Below are 11400 nucleotides of genomic sequence, written 5' to 3' on the forward strand. Positions count from 1 at the left end.
ATTTATCCTTGGGAGACTGGGAGCATTTAGAGGGGTAAACATCATGCTCAGCCCATGGGCACAGAGGAGCTGACCCCAAGTGTGCACCTTCCCCAGAGCTGGCGGCTCTGTATGGGGCATCACCCAGGACTCCTGCTCCTGCAGGCATTTGATCAGAGATAGTTTGAGATGGGATTTATCATAGAATCATAGATTGGTTTGGGTTGAAAAGCTCATCCAGCTTGTCCTGTCCCTACATCCCTTGTCCAAAGCTGGATCAGGAGTGCAGGGGTGGATCTCCCCAGAGCACAGCAGAGGGGGAGGACCCCCTCCCTCGACCTGATGCTCATGCTTAAATGTGATTTCTTTGCTGCCAGCAGGAGACAACCTGGGATGAGGGGCCTTGCTTCAGGGATAGGTATGGCGATAGGGATGGGAAAGGAGATGGAGATGAGGATGGGGAAGGGATGAGGGTGAGGAAAGGATAGGGATGAGGACAGGGATGGGGATGGTGATGGGCGGGGATGGAGACCGAGGGGCGCGGGGGGTTTTGGGCCGATCTCTGAGCCCCGGGGCTGCTGAGGGCAGGGATTGAGGAGCGGCCCCTGCCCGGGGGAGGGCGAACAAAGCGGCGGGGCCGGGCGGGCGGGGAGGGGCCGGGGCCGGGTCCCTCCCCATCGCGGTGCGCGGCCGGCGATAAAAGCGGCTCCGCGGCGCTGGGGCGAGCACCGGAGCGGGCGGACATGGAGCGGTCCGGTCTGTCCGTGCTGCTGCTCCTGCTGCTCGGCATCACCGCGGCCGCTGCGCCGGCCGGAGCCGGCCCCGAGAGGCGAGCGGCGGGCAAGGAGCGGCGGGCGCAGTTCGCGTCCTGGGACGAGGTGAACGTGATCGCCCACGGGCTGCTGCAGCTCGGGCACGGCCTCAAGGAGCACGTGGACCGCACCAAGGGGCAGATGCGGGAGCTCGGCAGCCGCCTGAGCGCCCATAACAGCTCCTTAGGGCGGCTGCTGCGGCAGGCGAGGGATGCGCAGGAGCAGGGCGAGCGCCTGCGGGACAGCGTGCGGGAGCTGGAGGGCCGCGGCCGGCAGCTCCTCAACCTCTCCGAGGCTTTGCGGCAGCGCCTGGAGGAGGTGGCGGCCGATAAAGCCGAGATCCAGGGGCGGCTGGAGCAGATCGAGGGGCGCCTTCGGCTGGCGCTGCAGGCGAGGCCGGCCGGGAACCAGAGCGCCAGGGACCTGGGAGCACTGCAGGTGAGCAGCGCCCACAGAACCGAGGGATCAGCCCCCCGGTAGGGCACCGGAGACCCGACCCCCCGGGGCAGCGGCAGCGACCTGAGGGGTCCCTGGCTTCCAGCCGGGAATGCTGCGGGGAAAAGGACCCTTCCCGGGGCGATGGGAGCGGCTGGAAAGGGGCTGCTGTGGGGAGCAGCACCTCTAAGCGTGGGGGAAACCCGATCCTCCTGGGGCACTGGGAGCTGGGCTTAGCGGTCTGGCTGAGGAGCACTGGGAGACTCACACGCACAAGTGGGAATCCCATCGAGGGGCATCGGGAGACCCCTCCCCACGGGGGTTCCTGCTGAGGGGTCCCTGGGAGCCCCAGGGTCTCCCCAGAGCTGGGGGGTTCACCTGGCTCTTCCTCCACCTCCTGCAGTCCCTGATGGACGCTCAGAACTTGCGGATCGAGGAGCTCCTGCAGAAGATCAAGCAGCAGCAGTACAAACTGGACAAGCAGAATCTGCAGATTAAGAGTCTGCAGAGCAAGGTGAGCTCCGGGGCTGGTCCCACACGCTGCTGGGGTCCTGTGGGAGGAGAGGCGGCTCTGATGCTGCTCCCCAGCTCTGGGGACTTTACAAGGGCCACGGCCCTGGTCCTTGTGCCACAGCAGTGAACAAGATGCTTCCAGAGCACTCGTATAGAGGAACTGGAGTGTGGGAATGGAGCCTCCCTGGGCTCTTCCCTTGGGTTTATCTGCAGAACAAACTCTAGCATGGGTGTGAAAGCTGCAGTAATTCCCGGCTTTGCCCAGCTGCTGATATCTCCTATTCCTTGAGGTTTCTGAGCAAGTTCAGCCCCAGCTCCGGTCATAGGGGAGAGGCTGGTGTCTGGGCTGAGGAGCTCCCCTGAGCACCGGTGTTGAAAATGAGCTGGACTTGAACAGTCCTGACTTGTGCATTGCTTTTTTAGGTCAATCTCCTGATTCCCTTCCACCTGAAGGACAACAAAACACAGGCTCCAAAGTGGAAGATAAACCTGAAGAGCTTCGGCCTCATGAACCAGAGCCACAACACCAGCAGGGAGCCCGTGCTGCTGCACAGTGAGTGTCTGCTCTGCGCTGGAGCAAACCTGCTGCTCCAAAACAAAAGGTTCAGTTGTCCTGAGTCAGGATGTGAGATTTGCTCCCAAATCCAGAGCCTGGGAGTTGGGCTAGATGGGGGGATCTGAAGCATGCGCAGGGTTGGAGCCTTCTGGATTGGTATTAGTCCAGCAGGAATTTAAGGGTTTAAGAGGAATTTTTCTGCCTGATGTTAAGAATGCAGCAGGGAGAGGACAAACACAGCTGGCAGGTATTTGTTAAAGAGGATTGAGAGGCTGGGAGTGTGGATGTAGGGAGGAAAGCAGGATCTCTGCTCCTTGGAGTTAACTTTGTTCACCTGCACAAACTGTACCAGGAGGGGCAGGCTGCTCAGCCTGTCTGCGGATGGAGAGAGCCATAAGAGGAAAGAGAGATCATGGAATCCCAACCTGGTCTGGGCTGGAAGAGACCTTAAAGCTCATCCAGTCCCAGTCTCCTGCCATGGGCAGGGACACCATCCACTGCTGTAGCTATTGGAATCCTTGTGCATTGTATTGGTTCATATTTGGGGCACATACAGGAAAGCTGAGTGCTTCAGCTCGCAGTATCCGTAGCAGAAGGTGCTGAGCTGCAGGGAGGGCACTGGGCACTCCTGGCTCTGAGCAGGTGAGCGGATGCTGCATCTGGAGCATCTCCTGTGCCAGTGAGGGGCTGGAGCAGCTCCCGCAGGGCACCCGAGCTTGTGTCCCCAGCTGTGTCCTGCAGCCTCGTCCCAGCCAGGACCCAGTGTCCCCACAGGGTTTGCTGGCCAGAGCAGCTGCTCTGGTGCTCAGTCAGCTAAATGAGGGTGCTGGCTGCGTGTGCAGCTGTCTGGGGATGTCCGGCGCAAGCCAAACACAAACCAGGCGGTGAGGAGGTGCTGGGGAAATCCTGCCCCAGCGATGGGAAAACACGTGGTTGGTTGTATGAGGAGCTGGGAGCTGTCACTGCTGCGCCTGGAGCTGGGTGAGCAGAACAAAAGAGCTGCAGAACTGCTGCAGGCAAGGAAAGAGATGGGACATGGGCTCCAAATGCCTGGTGCTCAGCTCGGTGGGGTTGGCCAGCCCGTGATGGGCACATGTAAAGTCTCTCTCCCTTGGTGACAGCAGCATCTCAAAACCTGTTTTCCTCTGTGTTTGTTGCCCAGCTCTGCTTTCTGGCTTGTCCTCAGTAGTGTGCCAGAGAATTCTGGCATCATGTGGGTTGGAAGGGACCTTTAGAAGTCCTCTAATCCAGCCCAGTTAGTCCAAGCCTCCTCCTCAGCCCTTGGGTTAGACTGAAAGTGGGGTTCAGGGAGATGGGTTTGGGCCTTTGCTACTCAATGGTGGCAGATGTAGGCTGTGCTGTTGGTGCTGATGGGTGCTGGGTGCAGCATGGAGAGGACCCAGAACCTTTCGAGGTGCTATGAGGGCTCAGCACCTCCTTGTGCATGATTCTGATGGGAAGACCCTGAGCATCCCTAGTGCCCCAGGCATCCCTCCTCCCTGCTGTGAGCTCGCTCATCCTTCTCTTGCCTAATCCCTGATGTTGATATTGCTGAGAGCAGACAAATTGGCTTCCTCTCATCAGCAAACCAAGGGGCTTTGCTGGCAAACCCTGGAGCCCTCAGTGTGTGGTGAGCCAGCACCATGCCCTTTGCCCGGGGAGGCTCGTGGATGCTCTGTGCTATTGTGAGGCAGAGCTGAGGTGCTGGTGAACAGGACTGAGCTCCACCAGCAGCCCTTTGAGAAAGGGCCTTTTATTTGCATCCAAGTGAGCTCAAGTTTGGGGTTTTTTTGAGGCCAGAAATGGCTCAGGGCCAAGCGTGTGAAAGTTGAAGGCTCAGAGCAGCCTGGAGAGTGAAAGGTTTAATCGCTTGCAGAAAGAGGATCATGTCTTCAGGCAGAGCCTGTGCTGCCTGGCAGCCGGCCCAGTAGGGGAAAGGCAGAGCCCAGCAAAGCTCTGGAGCTCCAAAATAAATGGGTTGGGTGAGGGGGAGGCAATGAAAATCCCGCTCCTGCCATCCCATCAGCAAGGCAGGGTGTTTATGTTGGTGACCTCCTGGCATGCCTGGAGATCCTGTTGGGTAATAAGGGTGCCTGGGGCAGCTCTGGGAGCCTTGTTGGTTCTTGTGTCTTGTTTGGCTGAATAAAAGGGGGAGGGAAAGGCAAACGTCCCGAGCAGCCAGGAGAGCTTGTCCTGCTCGTGCCATAGGGATGTGCAACACGAACTGGAGCTAACGAACGTGTTCCTTGAACAAAGATTGTGCTGAGGCTGGTCAAGCAGCTGCACATCCTTCAGCTGCTTGCAACGTCCCTGGTGCTCCAGGAGAAGGGATGGGAGAGTGGCCAAGGCTCAGGACAAACATCCCAGGCAGGGATGGGGCTGCTTTGTGGAGCATTCTCCTGGGCACTGTCCTGCTGATGCTGGAGAGGCAATGGGGAGAGGAAGTGAGGAGCCCAACAGGCTCCAGCACCTCCCTGCTGCCGCGCTCCTGGCTGCTGCTGTGGGTATGGGGTCGGGTTGTGGATTTCCTCCCCCCAGGCTTCGTTTGGCTTCCCCTTCCCTACAGAATGCGGTGGTTGGGGATGCACTTGGCCTCCCCATGGTGCTGGCTGCTAGGGAGAAAACGAGTCCTGTGGGTGCATGGGTGGGCTCTGTGGCACTGGTCCTGTGCTGGCATCATGCAGGGATGCTGCTGGCCCCACTGTGCTGGTGGCTGCAGCAGTGGGAGAGGGCCCAGTGCAAGGAGAAGAAAGTTCACTGGGGTGGTCGGGGGGAGAAAGGGGGGAATGGGTGAAAGGTGGTGGTGGGTGTCGCGTTCCTGTCCCATGGTCTCCCCCATGCTGACCTTTCCTAGAATCCCAGCCTGGGTTGGGTTGGAAGGGACCTCAAAGCTCCTCCAGCTCCAACCCCTTCCACTGGAGCAGCTGCTCCAAGCCCCTGTGTCCAACCTGGCCTTGAGCACTGCAGGGATGGGGCAGCCACAGCTGCTCTGGGCACCCTGTGAAGATCTAAGTGGCTTCACTCTTCACCCCAGCAAAGCACTGGGGTCCTGTGGGTGCTCAGTGAAGCCTGGGCAAGGGGCAGTGCCCCACACGGTTGCATCTGGCTCCTGCCTCCACAGCTCAGAGCCCCCGTTTCCCCCCTTCTGCCCAATGTGAAGCCCCACAGCAGTGGGGGAGGTTCCTCTCCAAGCTGCTGATCCCCAGTTCTGGTGCCATCCCTGAGCCTGGGGGCAGACACCACAAAGGGGGGACCCCATGGTGGGGCTTTGGGGGGCAGCAGCTCCCCAGCACAGCCGGGGCTTGTCTCTGGGTTTCCTCACCCGTCTGTCCTGGGGTCGTGGTGGCAGCAGCTGTGGAGGGACCCAAATCCATCCCACCCTCACATGGGGAGAACAGGGCCCCTTTGTCTGGGGGTGAGGGGGGCACCTGTCCCGGCTGACAAAGAGCCCCTTGACTGCACTGCAGCCCTGCGGCTGGAGCTCTGCTCATCCTCCCGTGGCCTTTTGACTCGGGTTTTGTAACAGGTTTCACCCCCCCCTTCCCCATCTCTTCCCCAGTTCCTGGATGGACTTTATCAGTGCTGTTGAAACGATGCTGTGCTGGCGGCCGCGGGCAAAGTCCTGCAGGGACAAGGGCAGGAGGAGAGGTGGGAGCCTGCCTGCTGTGTGCGGATGCAGGGGGATGAGCTCAGGGTGGCCTCACCCTGGGCAGTGCACCGGGTGCAATGAGCTGGGGCTCGCCGAGGTCCCCCCAGCCCATCTGTGCCCCGGTTGAGGTGCCTTGGGCAGACAAGGGTCAGCCCAGCCTGGCCCTGTGCCTGCCGGTGGCAGCTTGCCCAGTGGGACGGCTGCTGGGGCCACTGTGCTCACTGGGTTCTGAGTGCACTGGCACCTTCCTGAGCCAGGGCTGGGCTGCTGCAGCCCTGGGGACAGCATCACCCCAGAGGGGATGCTCCCATCTGCTGCGGAGGGAGCTGGGAGCTGCCTTGGGTTGCTCCTCAGCTGGAAGCTGTGCTCTCCAGCCAGGGTCACCCCAGCCTGGCCCAGTGCCTGGCTGCTTCCTTGGGCTGCCGCCCGAGGAGCTGTGCTTGGATGAATGAATGGGGAGATGCAGGGTCAGGGAGTTGAGAGATGCTGCAGCCGGCGGCACGTGTCCGGAGCCACCGCTGTGCACAGCTGCTGGGCCGGGGGCCAAGGCTGCAAGTGCCGGGGCTGTGGTAGGTGCAACCTGCTGAGGAAGTGGGACTCGGGGCCACCCTCTCCTCAATGGCTCTTTCCTTCCCTGCAGAGCTCCCGCAGGATTGCCACCAGCTCTTCCTGGCTGGGCAGCAGAGCAGTGGTGTGTTCCAAGTACAGCCCGCAGGGTCCCAGCCCTTCAAGGTCTACTGTGACATGACCACAGGTAAAGCAGTGCACATGCCCCGCAGCCCTTCCCGTGGTGGCCCCATAAAGGGGACCCCCCAGTGACTGTGTTTTCCCTGCTGCAGAAGGTGGCTGGACTGTGATCCAGAGGCGCACAGATGGCTCGGTGGACTTTGACCAGCTTTGGGATGCCTACAAGAATGGCTTTGGAGACCTTCGTGGTAGGTGGATGATGGTGTCTTAGTGTGGGATAAATGATATCTTGGCATGAATTATTGCCCGGTGATGGCCCCTGAAGATCTCAGTGTGCCAGAACACAGTGCTGAAGAAGGGGGGGGCACTGCTTGCAGACCAAGAGTCCTTGGTCTTTCTGACTTGTCCTGCAGGGGCTGGACAGGGATTCAAGTGATGCAGGGTCCTGCATGGTCCTTCCTTGTCTCTGGAGCCTGTTCCTGTGTCTGCGTGGCATGTCTGTGTCCCCATGCCCACTGCAGTGTGTCTCTGTTTAGGTGACTTCTGGCTGGGCCTGGAGAAGATGCATCGCCTCATCCAGGAGGGAAGATTCAATCTCCTGATAGAACTGGAAGACTGGGAGGGGAATTCCCAGGTGATTCAGTTTGTGTTCAGCCTCGGTGGCGAGAGCACAGCCTACACACTCAGCCTGCTGGGACCCCTCTCTGGAGAGCTGGAAAATGCCATTGGGGACTTCAGGCAGCTGCCGTTCTCCACTCGGGATCGGGACCATGACCTCAAAGCTGACACAAACTGTGCCAAGCACCTCTCAGGTCAGTGTGAGCTCTTCCTTCCCCATGGGGGCACCTTCCCTTCAACCTTCCACTGCCCAGTGCTGGCCAGGACCCTGTAGGTCCAGACCCCTTTGGTATTGACCCTGGGGAAGCTGCATCCTTGGAGCTGTGCAGGGAACTGGGGGGAGGCTGAAGCCAGGAGGGGTTCAGGATTCGGTCCCTGGCCCCAGCATCTTCTCTGTAACAGTTTTCATGGTTGTCACCTTGCTTGGAAACCTTTCAAGTAAAGAGGAGCCAGTCCCAGGCCTGAGATGGGGCTGCCAAAGGGCTTGAGGGGGGTCTGCATGCAGGAAAGAGCTGCAGGGGTTTCCAGCCACATCTTGAAGTCCTATAAGACCTGTGCAAAGGTTTCCCAATGCATGGGACTCCTCAAGTGTGGTCTTGTAAGGTCCCAAAGACCTGGAAAACTGTGGAAAATAGGGACAGCAGCAGCTTTGAGCCTGGGTTTGTTCCTGCCTGGAAGTGCTGTGGGTTAAACCTGCCTCTGCCTTGCCTTGCAGGGGGCTGGTGGTTCAGCACATGCGGCCATGCCAACCTCAACGGGAAGTATTTCCGCTCCATCCCACGCCAGAGGCATGAGCGCAAGCAGGGAATCTTCTGGAAGACATGGAAGGGCCGGTACTACCCACTGAAGTCAACCACCATGAAAATCCAACCCGCAGCACTGGAAGCAGAGCCCTGAAGCTGCCACTTGAGACTTCTGACCTTCTGTGCAGAGCAGACCTGAGCTCCATCACTTGGTGTTTACAGCAAACAGCCCCATCCTCCCCAGGCAAGGCCCCTGAGGAGGGTTTCTCTTGGTTAACAGCCCTTCAGTGGCACAACCCAGCTCCTGGCTAGAAGTGGAACAGCTCCATGTCACTGGATGGGAGCTCCCAGACCAGAAGATGAGGCACCAGCAGGGAGGTCGAGCATGCACAAGGGTCTTCCAACGTGCTGTGGTGCTCTGCCTGGTGCTGTCTGCCCTGTCAGAACACTTCCGTGCTGGGTTTCATGGGCTGGGGGGAAAGGGGAGCACATGAAGTGTGTCACTACCCTGGACCCAAGCACTGGGGCTGGAGCCTTGCTGTGTCCTGTCATTGTTGCTCCCAAGTGATGTCCTGTGTGCCCTCCTGTGAAAGCTCCCAGAGCCTCCATCCCTCTCTGGTCCATGGGGCAGGGAGCCTTGGGCAGCTCCATTTGTGCAGCCCCTGCTCTGGTGACTTCAGCCCTCTGAGGAGATGGGTTTTGGTGGGAGGGCTGTAGGACGTGCTGTGTAGAATGGGACCGCAGGCTTTCCTGGTCCCCACAGCATGGAAACCCTACAATTCTGGCTGTGCTGGAATTAGCTGGGAGCTGGGAATCTGCTTCCAGCTCCATGAGAGGGCGAGTGGGATCCTACAACCACCTGCACAAGGGCCTGATCCTGGGCAGCTGAGTCTTAAGCTCTGCCTGGAGCCTACCTTATCACTGGAGGGAGTTAGGACAAGCACTAGGACAGCCCAGGTACGAAGCAGTGATGGTCCCTGGGCATAACCAGCCTTGCTGTGGGCTGTAACCCCACTGAAGACTGGGGAGCTGCCTCCCCTTACTCTGTAGTATCCCACATGCATGCCCCAAAACTTGCTCTGAGAGGCCAGAGGACACCAGGGTTTCTCTGCAAGAGCTGCACCACCTTGTTGGGTATGTACCCTGCTGTCACCTCTGCCTTTGGGGTGGGTGTCTGGGGAGACGTGGGCAACAAGATGCCCTCTTGGGGCTTCCCAAGCATCCTGCCCTATTAAAGTCATATTGACTATGATGCTAGAGCTCCTAGCTGCTAAATATTGTAAATAAGCATTTGTAGGCTGTTGGATCTTGTCAGTGGTTTTCCTGTTCTCTAATTTGTTTCCATATTTAAATGCAGTGTTAATAGTAATGTGGTGTAATTTATGAATGTTCATGGTGGAACAACCCAACTGAGTAGTTTGTGTATTTTAAACTTGTTTTTTTGGGTTTTTTTTGTACTGAAATAGCTTTTCTGAAGGTGTCTTTTAATAAAAACAAGCCTGTACCTGTCCTGCCTGCGTTAGTTCTGCCCTGGGAGGGTGCTGAGGTGCTGGCACAGGGTGCCCAGGGAAGCTGTGGCTGCCCCATCCCTGGCAGTGCTCAAGGCCAGGTTGGACACAGGGGCTTGGAGCAGCTGCTCCAGTGGAAGGGGTCCCTGCCCTGGCAGGGGTTGGGAATGGAGCAGCTTTAAGGTCCCTTCAACCCAGACCCTTCCATGATGCTGTTCTGGGATTTACCACTAGCAGATGGGTGGGAGCTGTGTGAGGAAACTTCACTTGCTGGGAGTTCAACCTGAGCTGTGCTCCCTTCTGGCCTCAGCTTCCAGGTGCAGCCTGATGGAGCTCTGCTGAGATAAATCCCTCCTGCAGCTCCCAGCAGCGGTTTTTATTCTGGTTGAAATGTGTGGACTTCCCAAGGGAACCTCAGTTCAGAAACCAGGGCAGCAAGTTCACAGTGTCAATGAGCTGCTCTCCCTGAGGACAGACCTTTGCCCCAGGGCTGTTCTTGTAGCTGGCTGGAAACTGAACTCCCTGAGCAGGAGCTGAGGCTGCTGTTTAAAGTCAGAGCTGATCAGGACAAGCCCCAAAGAGCAGTGGTCTTAAATCTATTCACACACATGCACGAGCAGTTCCAAAAGCACTTGCTGCAGGTTGGAGAGGATGGTTACAGAGGTAGGAATGAAATGAGCTGGGGATGCAGGAGGAGATGATGGAGGTAAGCTCAAGCTGCTCTCATGATCCCAGACATGGTGCTGGAGCTGAAGAAAATAACAAGGAAGGGGGACAGAAACTGCTTATTGTAGAAAGCAGAGACATGAGGCCGCTCTAGACCCCTAGAGCAGCTGTACAAATACCTCAAGGTGGCCTCAGCTCCTGTGCCTCTATTCCTCCCCTGAGAACAAACCCGGGGTTAATGATAGCCCCAAGCCCAATTGCACAAACAGCCCATTATACCCAGCCCTGTGCTATCTGTCTGGTTACTCTTGGCTTCAGGAATACATTTTTAATGTTTCATTTGCTTAATTCAAAGCTTGTTTGGTCCCTGGGTGCAGGAGCAGATATGGGAGTACTGTGGTTTAGTCTTAATGCTGAAGTGATGAGACTAACGTGGGGTTTATGTGTCAGATGCAATCGGGGGAGGGAGCTGTGCTGTGTTCATTCATGAGCAAAGGCTTTTGGTGCTCCCCAGTTTTTGGGGAGGAGAAGGCTCAGGGGGAACCTTTCAACTTTCTACAACGACCTGAAAGGAGGATGGGGCCAGGAGCAGGCTGCTCTCTGCTCCCAGGGATGGGAACAGGCTGCTCTCTGCTCCCAGGGACACCTTAAAGCTCCTCCAGTTCCAACCCCTGCCAGGGCATGGACCCCTTCCACTGGAGCAGCTGCTCCAAGCCCCTGTGTCCAACCTGGCCTTGAAGACCCCAAGTCTGGATCCCTGTTTTCATCTGAAATCCTCCTGGAATCCTCCAGCTCCTCCATCAAGTTCAGCTGCAGCCTGGAACACATGAGAGTCCCATTGAGGATGTGGCAGCGCCCTCCAGTGACAGCGAGAGGAACGGCACCGAGCGCTGCCCAAGGCTTTCCCACCCTTCCTTGGGTTACCAGGAGCTGCTGCTCCCCAAACCAGGCTGTGTCTCACAGCAGCCCGGTCATCACGGTCCACGCAGGGATCCGAACCCTCCCTCCGACACCTCGCCTCAGCTGCTGCTCATCCCGGGGCTGTGTCGATGCCCGCTGAGGGTTCCGGCATCTGGCCATGGGTGTTTTGGGACCTGCAGGACAGCCTGGGGCTGTGCTCTGGTGGGGTGATACAGGACTGGTGCCTGTGGAGCTCAGAATCATCAGCAGAAGATTCAGCTGCAGCTGATTTGGACCTGGGGCTCTCTCTGAGCGTCGTTAAATCAAGATCAAG

General features: G+C 58.2%; 1 protein-coding gene across 1 annotated transcript; it reads left to right on the forward strand.

Moving 5' to 3' along the window:
• Positions 1–694: 694 nt before the first annotated feature.
• Positions 695–9501, forward strand: ANGPTL4 (angiopoietin like 4). Its single transcript, XM_005140835.3, has 7 exons — positions 695–1229; positions 1630–1740; positions 2163–2292; positions 6585–6698; positions 6784–6879; positions 7168–7443; positions 7965–9501. Exons 1-7 carry the CDS (start codon positions 723–725, stop codon positions 8144–8146), a joined length of 1416 nt encoding a protein of 471 aa, XP_005140892.3. The 5' UTR covers positions 695–722; the 3' UTR covers positions 8147–9501.
• The last annotated feature ends 1899 nt before the right edge of the window (positions 9502–11400 follow it).

This window comes from Melopsittacus undulatus, chromosome 19, assembly GCF_012275295.1.
Source record: "Melopsittacus undulatus isolate bMelUnd1 chromosome 19, bMelUnd1.mat.Z, whole genome shotgun sequence".
Lineage (NCBI taxonomy): Eukaryota > Metazoa > Chordata > Aves > Psittaciformes > Psittaculidae > Melopsittacus > Melopsittacus undulatus.